We start from the raw sequence: 18,038 nt of genomic DNA on the forward strand, positions 1-18,038 counted from the left end.
ACCTTTCACGGGTGTGTCAGGTGTAACAGACAGTCACTCTGGATCTAGCTGTAAAAGGTCACTGCGCTTGGCATTGCAGACACCTTCTTAATCCTTCTTCCTTTAAGACCCAGAGGCTACCTATCATAGAATCATAGAATCATAGAATCATAGAATGGTAGAGTTGGAAGGGACCTCCTGGGTCATCTGGTCCAACCCCCTGCTCAAAGCAAGATTCACTAGATCATCTCAGACAGATGTCTGTCCAGCCTCTGTTTGAAGACGTCCATTGAAGGGGAACTCACCACCTCTCGTGGCAGCCTGTTCCACTCATTAATCACCCTAACTGTCAAAAAGTTTTTTCTAATATCTAATCTGTGTCTCCTCCCATTTAGTTTCATCCCATTGCTTCTAGTCTTTCCTTGTGCAAATGAGAATAAAGATGATCCTTCTACAATGTGACAGCCCTTGACATATTTGTAGACAGCTATTAAGTCTCCTCTCAGTCTTCTTTTTTGCAAGCTAAACATTCCCAAATCCTGCAACCGTTCCTCATAGGACATGGTTTGCAGACCAGTCACCATTCTGGTCGCTCTTCTCTGAACTTGCTCCAGTTTGTCTATGTCTTTTTTAAAATGTGGTGCCCAAAACTGTACACAGTATTCCAGATGAGATCTGACCAAAGAGGAGTAAAGACCGATAATGACTTCACGTGATCTAGACTGTATGCTTCTGTTAATACATCCCAGAATTGTATTTGCCTTTTTTGCTGCTGCATCACACTGTTGACTCATGTTCAGTCTATGATCTATTAGTATACCTAAGTCTTTTTCACATGTACTGTTGCTTAGCTCTATTCCTCCCATTCTGTATATGCTTTTTTCATTTTTATTGCCCAGATGTAGTACTTTGCATTTTTCCCTGTTAAAAACCATTCTGTTGGTTGCTGCCCACTGCTCCAGTTTATTTAGGTCTTTTTGAATCCTCTCTCTCTCTTCTCTAGTATTAGCTATCCCTCCTAGCTTTGTGTCATCAGCAAATTTAATCAGTTTACCCTCAATTCCTTCATCTAAATCATTGATAAAGATGTTGAACAATACAGGTCCCAGGACGGAGCCCTGTGGTACCCCACTTGAGACATTCATCCAGCTGGATGTGAAGCCATTTACAACCACCCTTTGAGTCCGATCACTAAGCCAGTTATGAATCCACCTAACAGTTGCCTGGTCCATTGCATACTTGGTCATTTTTTCAATAAGGATGATGTGAGATACTTTGTCAAATGCTTTGCTGAAGTCAAGATATACTATATCTACAGCATTTCCCTGATCCACCCAGTCAGTGATTCTGTCATAGAAGGAAATTAAGTTAGTCTGACATGACTTGTTAGTTACAAACCCATGCTGACTCTGGTTAATCACTTCATTCTTATCCATGTACTTACATACATGTTGTTTAATAATTTGTTCAAAGATCTTTCCTGGTATAGAAGTCAGACTCACCGGCCTATAGTTCCCTGGGTCCACCTTCTTCCCCTTTTTGAAGATAGGAACAACATTTGCTCTTCTCCAGTCTTCTGGGACTTCTCCTGTTCTCCAAGAATTTTCAAAGATTATGGAGAGTGGTTCTAAAATTTCTTCTACAATCTCCTTCAGTACTCTGGGGTGTAATTCATCTGGACCTGGAGACTTGAACTCATTTATGTTAGCTAAATATTCCCTCACAATCTTTCTGTTTACTGATAACTTGGATTCCTCTATTCCTTTAAAAGGACAGTGAAGATCAGTTGATGTTACATTTTCTTTCTGAGAGAAAACAGATGCAAAATAGGAATTAAAAAGTTCGGCCTTCTCAACATCCTCTCTTACCATTTCTCCATTTTCATCCTGTAAAAATCCTATAGCATCTTTGACTTTTCTTTTACTTTTGACATACCCCCAAAATCCTCTTTTATTGCTTTTGACATCTCTTGCAAGCCTTAATTCATTGTCAGCTTTAGCTAACCTGATACGTGCCCTGCAGGATCTGCAGACTGCATTATAATCTTCTTTAGATATGCCTCCCTCTTTCCATTTAATAAACATTTCTTTCTTTCTTTTTAGCATGTGTTTAAGTTCTGTGTTCATCCATCCTGGTTTCCTTAAATGCTTCCCATTCTTCCTACTTTTCGGGATTGTTAACGATTGTGCTTTGAGAATCTCATTTTTAAAAATTTCCCATCCTTCCTGGACATTTTTGTCCTTAAGGACATCCAGCCATTGGATCCCTCCTATTCTCTTTCTGAGTCTCTTAAAATCTGTCTTTCTAAAATCTAACCTTGAAGTTTGAGTCTTCACATGTCTTCCTCCTCTAGTTATCCAAAATTCTATAATAGCATGATCGCTGCCTCCTAGGGTCCCAGCCACCTTTACCTCCTCAACCATTTCCTCCCTGTTTATAAGAATTAGATCCAAAGTAGCAGATCCCCTTGTTTTCTCCCCTACCTTTTGGAAGATAAAGTTGTGAGCAAGAGAGGATAAGAATTTGCTTGACCTGTTAGTTTTACTTGAGAGAGATTCCCAACAAATGTCTGGATAGTTGAAATCTCCCATGACCACTACGTCATATTTTTTGGAGAACTTGGTCATTTGATACATAAAGAGTTCATCCATATCTTCAGCTTGCCCAGGTGGCCTGTAGTAAATGCCTACAATGGTGTCCTTTCCGTTGTTCTCTCCTTGTATTCTTACCCAAACAGTTTCCACAGAACTCCCAGTCTCTGAAGCTTCAATCTCTGTGCAGATATACGCTTTTCTAACATACAATGCAACACCTCCTCCTCGTTTATCAAGTCTGTTTCTTGCAAATAAGTTGTATCCTTTTAGCCTTTTATTCCAATCATGTGTATCGTCCCACCAAGTTTCAGTGATTCCAATGACATCATATTCCTTTTCCTGCATTAGTAGTTCCAATTCTCCTTGTTTGTTGCCCATGCTTTGTGCATTTGTATAAAAACATTTTAGTTTGTGATTGGTTTCTCTTCCTCCCATATTTTTATTATTTAGATTTTTTTGTATTTGTTCTTCTTTTCCACTTCCAGTAGCAGAGATCTCAATAGTATTTGTCAGCTGTATGGCTTTTTCTGGCCTTTTGCTTCCCTTCCCACATTGTTCTAGTTTAAAGCTCTTCTGATGAGTGTAGCAAGGCGACTTCCAAATACATGTTTTCCAGTCTTCGTAAGGTGCACCCCATCTCTAGAAAGTAGTCCATCGTATAGGTAATTCATTCCGTGATCCAGAAATCCAAATCCTTGTTGACGGCACCATCGACGTAGCCAGTTGTTCACCTGTAGAATCTTATTCCACCTCATTGTTCCATGGCCATCCACTGGGAGGATGGATGAGAAGACCACCTGCGCTCCCAATTCTTTCACTTTCTTGCCTAAGTCTTCAAAGTCACTGCAGATGGTTTCCAGGTCCTTTCTTGCGGTGTCATTTGTCCCCACATGTATTAGCAGGAATGGGTAGTGATCTGTAGGTCTGAAGAGTCTTGATATCCTGTCAGACACATCTTTAATTTTTGCTCCTGGAAGACAGCACATTTCTCTTGAGGTTATGTCTGGTCTGCAGATAGCGGCCTCTGTTCCTCTTAACAGGGAATCCCCCATGACCACCACTCTCCGTTTTTTCTTCACAACATTCTTCTTTCTCCATCCAGGAGGATTCTGAGGGCTTACAAGGTTATTCATTGCTGGCAAAGTCTTATCTTGCTGTATTTCTTCATGGTTCTCCTGTGTGAGAGCCTGGTACTGGTTCCTGAGCAGTATGGGTGCTGACTGCCTCTCGATCCTCCTGCTTCTGTGGGTCACATGCTTCCATTCCTCTGTTTCGTCAGGTGCAGTTCGAATTTCTTCTCTTTCTGAATCATGAAGAGATAATTCTGCTCTGTCTAAGAACTCTTCACCTTCCTTAATGATTTTCAAGGTAGTTAACCTCTCTTCTAGATTTCGCAACTTTTCCTCCAACAGGGACACAAGCTTGCATTTCTGGCATGTGAAGTCTGGCTTTTCCACTGGCAAGTCTGTGAACATGTAGCAGGATATGCAGCTCACCAAATGGCTCCTGGACTCTTCCATGTTCTTATTGTTAATGTTCTGAAAACAGTGAAAAAAGCTTAAAAAAAAGCTTCAAAATGCGCGTGCCGGTAGGCGCGCGGTTTACCGATGTCCTCTTTTCAGCTCCAACAGCCAAAATCCAGTGTTCTTTGAGCTCGCGGAGACTCTTCACTTACCCCAAAATGCAGTGGGAATATGCAAATTATCTCCTCAGGACTCCTCCCCTGGTACCTCCCTCCTGCCGCTGTTTGACACACCCTTGCATGGGAGTTAAAAACTCTCAGTTTGATTTAGGCAATCGCTGGTGATACTTCTATGTTCTTTTGTGCATGCTTGGAGCACTAGCTGTTGACTGACTCTGGTGCTCTTGGAGGACAGTTGGCGTTACTCCTATGGTGTCTGCTCAAGCTAAGTTAATCCCCTTTATTTGTCTTTGTTGTCTTTAGTTTGTATTGGGACCTGACCAGTACTCACTCCTCCCTCTCCTTATATAGGGCCTAGCTCTAGGGATATACAGGGTTTAGGGTCCTGGGTGATTAGTGTTGAACCAATATAGGGTGGTAGGGTAAGCAGGGTGTTATTTGATCTGCCTAGGGGTCTCCACTCCCCCTTTCCCTAGTGTTTGGGCTCCTTCCTCCTCTACCCTTCGTGTTTCACTTAGTCTTTCCCACACCTTGCGTGACATTATCACCGGCCATGCATAAATAGAAAAAAAAACTGACACGGTTTTATTTGTGTTTTTTTTCTGGTGTGTTTTTTTTTTTCTTCTGGTTCATGGATCCTGTTGCAGAGCTTGCAGAGCAGCTGCACAGGTTGTCTTTGGAGGTGACTGACCTCTGCTCAAAGGTTCAGCAGCAGCAGCTGCAGGTCCCCAATGTTGGGGTCCCTGCTGGTAGGCCGGTCCAGCTTGAACCCAAGGTTGCCCTCCCAGACAGGTTTGCAAGAGGTAGGGTCAATTTTTTTGTGTTCAAGGAAAGTTGCAAACTGTATTTTAAATTTTGTCCTTACTCCTCTGGAGGTGAGGAGCAGCGAGTGGGGATTGTAATCTCACTATTGCAAGGAGATCCTCAATCCTGCACTCTTTGCTGCAGGGTTTGGTTTGTCTCCAGTATGCGAAGGAGTTTTTCGGAGCTCTAGCCCTCATCTATGATGACCCTGACTGAATCTCATTGGCTGAATCCAGCCTGCATTGGCTTCAGCAGGGAAATCGGTCACTGGAGACGTATAACTCCGAATTCCGCAGATGGGTAACTGATACAAAATGGAATGACCCGGTTCTCAGAAGCCAATTTTGTCAGGACCTTACTGAAAGGTTGAAAGATGCTTTGGCAGTGTATGAAACCCCAGAGTCCTTGGAGGCTGCCATGTCTTTGGCCATACGTGTTGATAAACGCCTTCGGGATAGGTGAGTGAGACCACCTTCTCCGGAGCCCTTTTTTGAAGGTAATGCCCCTTTGCCGGGGGAGCGGTTTGGCGGTGAACCACTACTGGGGGAGGTGGAAGAACCCATGCAGTTAGGGGGTGCCTCTGCATCGTACGTTTCCCTAGATATTCACAAAAAAAAAGGGCATGTGTTTTTTTTGTGGAAAAAGGGACATTTGATTGGGGCCTGTACCTTGATTCCTAAGCAAAAGGAGACCCGATTAACCCTTGGTAGTCTGAAGTTGGACAATCAAGGGGTGCGTTTATCATCATCCTGCCTTTCTCAGTTTGTCCTGACAGCAGAGGTGGTGCTAGAGAGCAACACTGAAAAAATTCTGTGCTTGTTGACAATGAAGCTGGAGTCAGCATGGTTGATGCTGAGTTTGTGAGAACTCATAGTCTTGCTTGCTGTACTTTAGCTACGCACATTCCCATATTCGCTATCGACTCAGTGCCACTTGCACTGAAAGCTCTAACTCAGATTGTGCATTGAGCTGAAAAAAAGAATGGACAGCACCTCCAAAAACATACGTTGATCTAATGCCTCTCGGCAAGAATATATAAAACTGAACATGAGGTTCTTAGTTTAACATTCTGATCAGACTGTATGAAGCCCACTGCCACGTCACGGCAAACTTCTTAGTGGGTCCTAACATTTCCTGCCTGAACGGGAGCGGAGCCGTGCGCCAACCACTGCCACAGCGACAGTGCACCAGCAGGGCGGGTGGCCTGGTGCCTCACAGCGCCCATGCTGCAAGACTGAGTCCCCATGACTCCAGGCCACGCCGCTCCACAAGCACAAAACCACAGCAACAATGGCCGACACACTGCACCAACACCACATGAAAGGAGCATTGTGACTCACCTTCCTTAAGCTCTCAAGTGAAAGCAAAAATAGGCTAGACCCTCTTTGCAGTCTCCTGCTAATTAAAATCGCCTGTGCCAAATGGGAGGAGTGTGCATAATGTAAGAGTGAGGGTGGGGTCAGTTCACTGTGAGATAATCCCTTGCTATGTCCTGAACGGTCTTCCCACGCAAATTGTACTTGTTCTACCCTGGTTGGTGAAACATAATCCGTTGGTGGATTGGCAATCCAGAGAGATCATTGAGTGGGGAGATTACTGCCATGAGAACTGTTTAAACATTTCCCTTTCTACAGTCGCTACAGAGACCTTACCTGCTTTTCTGTCTGGTTTTGAGGATGTTTTTTCTGAGAAAGGGTGTCAGGATTTGCCTCCTCATCGTGCATATGACTGCCCTATTAACCTGACCCCCGGAGCTAAACTACCAAAGTCCAGACTGTATAATCTTTCTGGCCCTGAGAGACAAGACATGAAGGATTTCATTGTGGAAAGTCTGGAGAAGGGACATACAGTATCAGACCCTCATCTTCGCTCGTGGTGGCAGGGTTCTTCTTCATGAAGAAAAAAGATGGTGGTCTACGTCCCTGTTTAGATCTCCGGGAATTAAATCAAATTACCATCCGAGATCCATACCCTCTTCCTCTGATTCCATATTTGTTCAGCCAGGTTGTGGGAGCTAAGGTGTTCTCCAAGTTGTATTTAAAGGGGAGCCTACAACCTTGTTAGAATCAGAGAAGGGGATGAATGGAAAACAGCGTTCAATACCTCTGAAGGGCATTTCGAGAGTCTGGTTATTCAGGACATGCAGTTTTTGAGGTACCTGTTGTCATCTTTGGGTTTTCGGATGGATCCAGAGAAGATCTGTGCTGTCCTTGATTGAGACCATCCAGAGAACCTGAAGGCTCTACAACGTTTTCTGGGCTTTACTAATTTTTATCTGAAATTTATGCTAAATTATTCAGTAATTGTGAAACTCCTCACTGACAATACAAGGAAAGGATCTGTTCTTTCTAAATGGTCAGATGCCGCCCTGCAGGCTTTTTCCTCCCTAAAGAACTGTTTTGCCACTTTTCCTATACTCTGTCAACCCGATGTTTCCCAATACTTTATTGTGGAAGTTGATGCGTCGGAGGTAGGGATTGGGGCTGTGTAGTCTTAGGGTCTGTCCCCTGGTAAATCGCGTCCATACTCTTTCTTTTCTAAGAAATTATCTTCGGCTGAGAGATATTATGACGTGGGTTATAGGGAACTTTTGGCAATTAAATAGATTCAATTTTGTTGTCATTTTCAGTCCAGGGGTCAAAAAAGTCAAGGCTGATGCTTTGTTCCGGAGCTTTCCTGGTGGGGGTGACCATGAGAATCCTGCCCCGATTTTGCAGAAGGGGCTAGTCATTTCGGCATTGTACCCTGAACTGGAGGGTGAGGTGTTGGAGGCTCAGGAAAACGCCCCTACCTCCTGCCCTTCAGGAAGGTTATTTGTACCGTCTAATCTGCGCCGCAAAGTAATTAGGGAACATCACAACTCTGTGCTTGCTCGTCATCCAGGTGGTAAGGCAACTGCGAACCTCCTTTCTCAGCATTTTTGGTGGCCAGCGTTGCATCGGAATATGATTGAGCACGTGTCTGCTTGTAGTATTTTCGCGCATTCTGAAGTATCGCATACCCGTCTGTCTGGTACTGTTCTTCCTCTACCTAATTTCTAGCAGGCCATGGTCACACTTGTCCATGGATTTTATTACTGACCTACCGGTATCTGCAGGCAAAACTGTGGTTTTGGTGGTTGTAGGTTCAGTAAAATGGTTCAATTCATCGCAATACCGACACTTCTGAATGCCAAAACTCTTGCTTAGGTGTTTATAAGTGAGATCATGAAGCTTCACGGGGTTCCCTCCAATGTGGTGTCAGATCAGTGACCCAGTTTGTTTTCAAGTTCTGGAAAGCTTTCTGTTCTCGACTGGGGGTGCAGCTGTCCTTTTCCTCTGCCTACTATCTTCAGTCAAATGGGCAGATGGAACACATTAACCAGAATCTGGAGACTTACCTTAGGTGTTTTGTCTCTGAAAACCAGGAGGATCGGGCATCTTATTTACCGTTGGCAGAATTTGCTATTAATAATCATCGTCAAGGATCTACCGGCAGGTCACCATTCTTTGGTGCATACGGTTTCCATCCACAGTTTGGTTCTTTTAGTGGGGGAGGGGCTTCAGGAGTTCCTGAGGAAGAACGTTTTGTTTCGTCTCTCTCTTTTGTGTATTTAAAGATCATGGGAGACAGGTGCAAACGTATGGCTAACAGGAAACGCTTGCCAGGTCTGGACCTAAGTGTGAATGACTTTGTTATGACTTTTTTATGCAAATTTTCAGCTGCGTTTTGCAGTACCAGCAAAGTCTATGAGAAACCAGAATTTTCTGTTCACACATCTTTTTTTTTGTTCAGGATTTTGTGCCTTGCATGTTTTTTTGGAAATAGAGCATGTCACTTCTTTCAGCGTTTTTTGAGCGTTTTTTCACCCATAGGATTAGGTTCCCTGCTCGGCAATTTGTGCGGAACCTATTTAGGGTCGGTAGGGAAGTTAGGGTGTTGTCAGATGTGCCTAGGGGTCTCCACTCCCCCTTTCGCTTGTGTTTGGGCTTCCTCCCCCTCTTCCCATCGTTGTGCACTTAGTCTTTCTTTCACCTTGCGTGACATTAGGTTCAGATCAAGAGACCTAATAGACCGATGAATCACTATCATCCTTTTATATGCATTCTATTAGCACTGAGGTTTTACTTTTGGTTTCCTACGTTATCTTACCAATAGACAGGTTAGACCCTAGCACTATAGCCTCTACTAGCAAGTTGGCTAGTTTGGCTTGTTTGTTAATAAATATTGATAATTTTTAGGTGATTCCTCTCTTTGCATATTTCTTTTTCTGTGTATATGTTGGCAACATATTGCAACATCTATCTTTTCCCATTCTTCAAGAACGACCTCTGGATGCTGGATGAAGATGAAGGTGTTAAATTAGGTTGAGATCAGGAGACACCTGGCCACTGAATCACTTTCACCCTGTTCTTCAGAAATGCAGCATATATGTGTTTTGGATCATTGTCATTGTGGAAACGTTCATGTCTACCAAGGGAATGGAGTGATGGTAGCATCTTCTATTTCAGTAAAGAGCATTACATCTGTGAATTCATGATACCTTCAATGAAGTGTAGCTCACTGACACCAGTGACGCTTATGAAGCCACCGTCGTGTTACACTGCCACTTCCAGGTTTCACTGTAGGCACCATGCATTTTTCTTTGTATTTCTCACCTTTGTGACACAATACAGTTTTGAAGCCATCAGTTCCAAAAACATTTACCTTGGTCATTTTCTAAAGACATGTCTTTGGTCCCCTTCCGAGTATGTTTACCTCTTCTTAGTAACTATCTGATAGTCCAGCTAGGCATCATTTGGCCATTATTTTGTAATAGTTTCTATTCTGCTAGGGATGAAGAAAAAAGCCATTTTACCATTTAAAGTTAATAATAATATAATAAAATAATACTAGCTTGAGTAAAGTTGCAATCTATAATAGAGACTGCATGACTACTTTTCTTCAAAGTCATTTAAAAGTCCTTGGTTTTTCAGTTGATCAACTCTAAGCTGATTATGACTACATCAAACTACAGCTCAACTTTGATGTCATCATGAAACCAGCTTAGAGGACTTCAGGAGAAGAAAGATAAGAATTAGAAATTCTGCAGTCAGAACACGCTTACTGACATACATACTTACTTACTGTTAACTCTGTCTGTAGCCAGCTATGTATAGTGAAACATTAGAGGCTATAAAAGCCAAACACTTCCGATTTTTAACATTTAAAAACAAGACCTTTAACCAAAACACATGCATTTAAAGAGGACCTTCCACCAATTTTATTCATGTTGAACTGGACACACGATGTAAAAGTGGCTACAGAGCGGGATAAAACATGTTTTTTTATTTCACCTCTCCATTACATATATCAAGTAATTGTTGGATGGGATATCATTCCACCAGAACTGATGACATCTCAGTCATCAGTCACCTGATTCTGCAGTTAATTAGTGGTCCCAGGTGTCAGATGACTGAATGAATGGGACATCAATGTTTGATCAATGGCTAGATGAATTGAAGTAAGTGCAGTGGTATACATTTTCATCGCTAAGAATGCATTATAAAGAAAGGAAGAGTTAAATTATTTTATGTAAGCTCTGAACACCAAGCTATTAGTATAGTGTTAGCATAGGAAAGGGTTCACGTAGTAACACTAGGTACTAACACAGTTCCAAATATATCAGTCAATTTTTGCAATGAAATCTTCTGGTCTCTCCTAAAAAGCTGAAGATGAACAGGAACTTTTTACAGTATGTCCACTGAAGTCCCACTTAAAGAGGATGCAAGTTTTTAAAGTTGTTAGAAGTGGTGATTGTGGAGGCCAGGGAAAATTGGTTAATCGATCTGAGACAATGCATCATGACGGTGTCCATATGTGAGGATATGTTGACACACATGTGGACAGAACTGGACTACCACCTAAATATCTGCAGTGTCACAAATTAAATCAGTTTGAACATTTGTAGTGTATAGATAAAAGTACGATAGATAATGTTTCTTCTCATGTTAATAAATTTGTGTTACGGTTATGAATGCCAAGGTTTTCATTTTGCATCATCCTTTTTGAATAACCTTGTCTTTTATTACAGCTTATCTCTGGCATATTTTTAACAAAAAAAAATAGTTCTGGCTGCTGATTTTTTTTTTCAGGGGACTGTATTTAATGATAAAAATGTTGTTCATTTACGATTTAAATCAATACTGTTTTTACTTACTTTCAGCTCTAAAAAGTGATTGGACTAAATTTGGAGATACACCTATAAACAATGTTCTAAAGGAAAATACATATATCCTGAAACCGCGAAAAGAAACGTAAGTATAGTAGCTTCTACCAATATAAGCTGCCATAAATAAATTTGATATTTGAAAGAAAAATCATACTATATTAGATTTACATTAACCCTGATAAGCCTCTTGCAGGACTAATATACTTAGGGGTTGTACACTAATTTCTCCGAATGTAATTAGTTATACTTTGGATGCACAATCCACCATTTAAACAAAGGAATACTGAAGCATCTCAATGATATATCAAACAACAAATACATAAAAACATTTCATTGATGTTCACTATGGCAGAACTAGATATTTTCAAACATACAGTATAGAAAAAAAAAACAGTGGCTACGTCAGTAAAACCTGGAGGCCTTCTGGTTTTTCTATCTTGTCATAAGTTTTCCATCGGGAGTAAATTTGTGTAGGCATATTACGCACTATTATTGATCATGTTATAATGATATGTTATCTATTTATGTATTTATTAGTGGAAATTGATTTTATTGTTCTCAGTGGATTTGCATGTACATAATTGGATTACTAATTGGCACATGTATTTTAGACCTCGTCCTATCTCAGATCACAAGCTACGACTAAGAGGGTGTGAGATCCTCGAAACATGTAGGCAGAGCGGGGACTAGTATTTCAAGTATAAAGCAAGTTATATTTATGTCTTAAATTAAAGACATTAAATCCCTTGATAAAGGAGTTTTTGTCCAACAGTGGATTCTCAACAATAGCCTGAGGATGCAGCATAAAATGAAAAAAAAATTGATGTTAACTCCTGATGGCTGCCAATTTACTGCAGTAGTCAGGTGACCATGGGGAATTGATGAAAGTCTCCGTTATGGGTGGTAAGTGTATTTTTAGTTTTTGCTGCACTCTGAGGCTATTAATATGGGGTGTCCAGTAGTGCACAATTCCTTTCAATGGAATCTATGACTAGAAAGACAGATAGACCACTTTAAATTTGCAATTTTTTTGGTCTTTTCAAGGGGGTGTGCACAAAGGGTAATATTGCAGAGTAGCCTAAGGGCATGTCCCCAGAGAATCCTGACCACGCCCCCTTGGTAAAGATCAGAAAAATTATTACTACATAAAAAGGCCAATATCTCTGGAACTGTATGATATGTGCATTTAAGGAAAAAGAAGAAAAAAACTGAATACTTAGGGGAGCAGCAGGAATAACATGAGAGCAAAAACTTTCCACTTTTGACCTAGTGATTGATCCACTTTAACCCCTTACCAACATTGGACTTATTTGTACGTCCAGTGTTGGCTGACTGTGTATAGAGTCGACTGAGGAGCTTAGCAAGCACCATACCCAGCCGATGCTCGCTGGTTTGTTCAGCCGATGCCAGCTGTGTTGCACAGCCAGCATCTACCTTTAACAGCAGATATTTTTATATTTTAAAATATAAAAATTAAAATAGTATAAAAATTTTAATAGCCATCCTTTTATTAATTTAAAAAAAAAAAAAAGGCAAACAAAATAAACATATTTGGCATGGTCGCATCTGTAAAAGTCCAAGATATAAAGTATTTTATATGAAAGATAATAAGACCATACATTAAAATAATAAATAGACAGAATATTAAGATGGTAGAAATGCAGCTTTTTGGTTGTTCCACCAATATATGCAACAAAAATTGATCAAAACATTGTGTCTAACAATAAAAACATCACCTCGCCTTGCAAAAAATAAAACCTGCATTGCCAGAATTACAAAAATGTTACGGTCTCAGAAAATGGCGACACAAACCAATTTTTTTTTCTTTTACAAATGTTTGAATTTTTTTTCATTACTACATTACTTTAATATAAAGAAAACTTTACAAGTTTGGTATTAATGTACTCATAGTGACCCGAAGAATCTTGCTAATATGTCATTGTTAACGTACACTGAGTTTCGGAGAAATGAAAGCCAAAAACACAAGTGGGAGAATTGCAGATTTTTTTTTTCACTATTTCATTACACTTGGAATTTTTTTTTCCCATTTTCCACTACATTGTATGGTAAAAGGAAAGGTGTCTTTCAAAACCACAAATCACCTACTAAAATCCAAGTTCATATATGACTAGATCAATGGAATAATAAGATGGTTTTAACTTTCAGAAGAGGGGAGAGGAAAAAACAAAATATCACCTGATCATGTAGGGGTTAATAAAGAACATCTATAAGATACTTTTAGTTTAGTGATATAGTGGATGTAGGAGATCAAGTAGCCACTCAGTTGTGCACACTGTATTCTCATTACATCTTCCTCCGGCCTGATGGTGGAGGGACACCACAGCCTCACAATTACATGGGCATGACTTCTAGGCTAATGAAGCATGAAGGGACCTAAGCAAAGCAAATTGTAGTAGTCTTCTTGAACTTCGAATTATAAATTGTCAAAAGAATAAGGTTTTAGACATTGCTAATAAGTACCTTATAAGGAAAGTATAATTCATATTTATTTTATTTTAATTTATTTTACTCACTTATATAGCACCATTAATTCCACAGCGCTTTACAGACATTATAATCACTGTCCCCATCGGGGCTCACAATCTAGATTCCCTATCAGTATATTTTTGGACTGTGTGAGGAAACCAGAGTACTCGGAGGAAACTCACACAAACACGGGGAGAACATACAAACTCCTTGCAGATGTTGTCCTTGGTGGGATTTTAATCCAGGACTCCAGCGCTGCAAAGCAACAGTGCTAACCACTGAGCCACCGTGCTGCCCTAATATTAACACAATCAATCATGATCTAGGAAAATGAAATAAAAACATCACTGTTCAGTTCATTTCTGTATCGCTTAACTTGAAAACAATCTCTATCTTTGCTACAGTTATAACATCACTTCCAAAGTGGACAGACCTAAAGTAGATGTCTTAAATGCTATTCATGTCTTACATACGAATAACAAAAAAGGTAAGCTCTTGTAGTACAGAATTTTCCTTATGAATTAGGCTACATTTACATTGCATTTGTGCTCTTTATTTAGCATGTACACTGGGAAAACTCCCGAAGTAGGTGTTAAACAAATTCATAGGGCTCTTGCCAAATGGAGGCCAAAAGAGTGTCCTGCTAATTTTTGTTTGGCTGATATACAGTCCTGCTCATCGTTATTGGCACCCATGAAGTTTAAGTACATAATGTGGAATATCTCCTGAAAAAAATTAATCAAGTGAAACAGTTTTTTTGTATAGAGCACTGGTGTGAAATGCAAAAGAGCAAATGATAAGCAATAGTTTAAAATAAAAAACAATGAGAGGGAAAAATAGAAAAACCTAAAGCTTGCTGTGTCACTGGTATTGGCACCTTTTACATTAATTTAGTATGGAAACACATTTTGACTCGCCTGTGGTAAATCACAAAACAGATTCTCCTGTGATTAATTGCCGGTGCCCATGTGGCATGAATTAGTAAATGAATGATGTCTTCAATGTTTTAAAAAGCCACATGGTAGACCCTGTTCCTTTGTCACAATGGTGAAGATAAAAGAGCTATCTGAGGACATCAGAACTGCTATTATTAGCACACACAAGACTTCCAAAGGGTATAAGGCCATCTCCAAAGACCTTGGTATTGCAGTTTCAACAGGGCACAATTTTATTAAGAAGTTTGCCAAGCATATAGAACCGTCAAGAACCTCCCTGGATGTGGGGGAAAAGGAAAATTGACAAGAGATGTCTTCGAAGATTGATGCAAATGGTGGAAAAAACACCACGTCAAACATCCAAAGACCTGAAGGCCAACCTAGAACAGTCTGGGGTCATAGTTTTAACAAGTACCACACACCGCACACTAAACCAAGCAGAGCTTTATGGGCGAAGGCCAAAAAAGAAACCATTGCTGAAGAAAAGACATAAAAAGGAAAAAATGATCTTTGCCAAAGTACAGTGACAAACCACAATCCTTCTGGGAAATGTTCTGTGGACAGATGAAACAAAAATAGAGCTTTTTGGCAATGCAAAGCAACAGGCTGTTTACAGACGGCGCAATGAAGCCTATAAGGAAAAGAACACCTTATCAGCAGTTAAGCATGGTGCACAAGAATGGTTGAAAAAGAAAAAATGGACTGTTTTAAAATGGCCAGCAATGAGTCCTGACTAGTGTTGAGCATTCCGATACTGAAATATCGGGTATCGGCCGATATTCGCGGTATCAGAGTTCCGATACTGAGTTCCGATATTTTTACAATATCGGATACCGGAATCGGAAGTTCCCATAATGCCTGCGCTCTGCAGTGTCTCTGAAGGATGACGAGCTGGATGGCAGCGCTTAGCTGCGATCCAGCCTGTCATCAGAATGCCATCCCAGCGTGGGAGAATTCTCCTGATTGTTTAAAAGCCGGCGGCTTTTTACCGCCCGCCGGCTTTTAAACAATCACTCAGCCCCATTCTCGCTTCCCCGCAGCCTCCCACCCCGATCCTCCGCTCCCCTCGCCACCTCCCATCCCGATCGTAAGTTAGGACCGGGCGGGGAGCACAGCACCAAGGAGCAGGGAGCGAAGGACCCGGGCGGGGAAGCCGGCAATGAAAACACTTCACCGCCGACTTTCCTGTTCTGTGCTGCGCTTTCCCGCCGGTTATTTCAAATGAACAGCTGAGGTATCAGGTGATGCTGATCAGCTGTTCATTTGAAGTAGCCGCGGTGCCCTCAGAGGGTTCATGTGAGTTCATGCTTGACTGCATTGCATGAACTCACATGAACTTTCCCATGGCCGCACAGGTCAGCCACACCTCGCAGACCATCAGCCCGTCATGATTGGTGTGTGCGGGTGTCTGTGCGATGTCTGTGGGTGTGTGCGTGCAGGCAGACATAGGCCGATGTGACACTACTACTCCCATCGGCCTATGTCTGTCCCCCATCCACTCGTGCCAGCAGGATCAGCTCGATGGGAGCAGTAGTTCCCATCAGCCTGATCCTGCTATTTAAATTGCCCTACTGTGTCCCCAATAAATTTTAAATACATGTCATTGGTGGCCAGTGGTTACCTAAAATAAATTAGTTTATACATTACCTGTCCCCGCCGATCGCCACCTAAAATAAAGTAAAAAATAAAAAAATACACCTATACTCACCTAGACACCTAATTCCCCGAAGCCATCGATCTCCTGTAATAAAATATAAAATAATAAACCACAATCTTATCCTTACCCCTCCGTAGTAGTCCACGAGTGTCCCACGAAGATCTCCAGTTTAGAGCAGCCACATAGAATGTGACCGCTCTGAAACGCTGCCGCCGCTAGAATGACGGGGCCGTAAAGCAGCCCCGTCATTGCATGAGCGGGTTCGCCGGAGTTCAGGCAGCGCTGCTCCGGTGACCTCCTCTACGGCCCTGCTGTACCGTGAGAAATTCCCACGGTACAGCAGTGCCGTAAAGGAGGTCTCCGGAGCTGTGCTGACTGAATGCACTCCGGTGACCTCAGTCAGTGGCTCCCGCTGCCGGGAGCGGACGTGTTCCCGGCAGTGTGAGCTTACAGCTACCATGCACAGCTGTCACCATCTCCAGATGTGACAGCTGTGCATGGGAGATCAGCGCAGGAACGTGGACAGGTAACTATTTTTTTTAGTAAACTAAGAATTAAATAAAATGGTGAGTTTTATTTCAAATAAATTATTTTTTTCTGGGTGTACTGTGCGTTTTTTCTTTTTAACACTTTGTAGGTTAGTAATGTGGGTGTCTTATAGACGCCCATCATTACTAACCTGGGCTTCATGGCAGCTGGCGCTGACATGAACCCCAACCCTATTACCCCCTGCCACTGCACCAGGGCAGCGTGGAAGAGCGAGGCTAAGTGACAGAATTGGCGCATCCTATGGATGCGCCATTTCTGGGGCGCCTGACGGCTGGTGTTTCTAGCCTGGGAGGGGGCCAATATTCATGGCACCCTTCCTGGGCTATTAATATCAGCCCCCAGCTGTCTGCCTAGCCTTTGCTAGCTATTAAAATAGGGGGGACCCCACGTAATTTTTTTGGGGGAGTCTCCCATTTTAATAGCTAGTAAAGGCTACGTATTCAGCTGGGGGCTGATATTAGTAGCCTGGGAAGCTCCGTGGGTATTACCCCCTTCCCAGGCTTCAAACATCTGCCCCAGCTGTCTGCTTAACCTCCGCTAGAGACTAAAATTACGGGGAACCCCACGCCAATTTTTTTTTAAATAAATCCTTTATTTTAACACTAAATGACAAGTACAGTAACCAACACTATCACTCTACTTATTATATATGTGACTGACATGTTTCTATCTATCTAATCTATGTGTGATGCTCTATTATTTCTGTTGTAAATTGTCGGGTACCACCGCTGAATTGCCGGCCGGCTTTTTTAACGAGACGGTGCATGAAAACACTAATATTTTTTTAAATAAATCCTTTACACTAAATGACAAGTACAGTAAGCAACACTGTCACTGTACTTCTTATATATGTGACTGACATGTTTCTATGTATCTAATCTATGTGTGATGCTCTATCTTTCTGTTATAAATTGTCGGGTACCGCTGCTGAATTGCCGGCCGGCTTTTTTAAAGAAATGGTGCATTAAAACACTAATATTTTTTTAAATAAATCCTTTACACTAAATGACAAGTACAGTAAGCAACACTGTCACTGTACTTCTTATATATGTGACTGACATGTTTCTATCTAATCTATGTGTGAAGCTCTATTCTTTCTGTTATAAATTGTCGGGTACCGGTGTATGCCGCTGCTGAATTGCCGGCTTTTCATGTTTCACTGTGAGCACTGTTCCCATCGATTTGGGCAACCACCTCCCCC

General features: G+C 41.6%; 1 protein-coding gene across 1 annotated transcript in view; it reads left to right on the forward strand.

The window, feature by feature from the left end:
* Positions 1 to 18,038, forward strand: part of LOC141265291 (epidermal growth factor receptor-like) — a 164,200-nt gene that overhangs the window by 67,721 nt on the left and 78,441 nt on the right. The window contains exons 9-10 of the mRNA XM_073678190.1: positions 11,204 to 11,294; positions 14,101 to 14,183. Of these exons, the coding sequence (XP_073534291.1) occupies positions 11,204 to 11,294; positions 14,101 to 14,183 (174 nt within the window). The remainder of the gene's footprint in view (positions 1 to 11,203; positions 11,295 to 14,100; positions 14,184 to 18,038) is intronic.

The sequence above is a fragment of the Phyllobates terribilis genome, unplaced genomic scaffold, assembly GCF_046119375.1.
Source record: "Phyllobates terribilis strain yellow unplaced genomic scaffold, ASM4611937v1 Scaffold_4__5_contigs__length_816908805, whole genome shotgun sequence".
NCBI lineage: Eukaryota > Metazoa > Chordata > Amphibia > Anura > Dendrobatidae > Phyllobates > Phyllobates terribilis.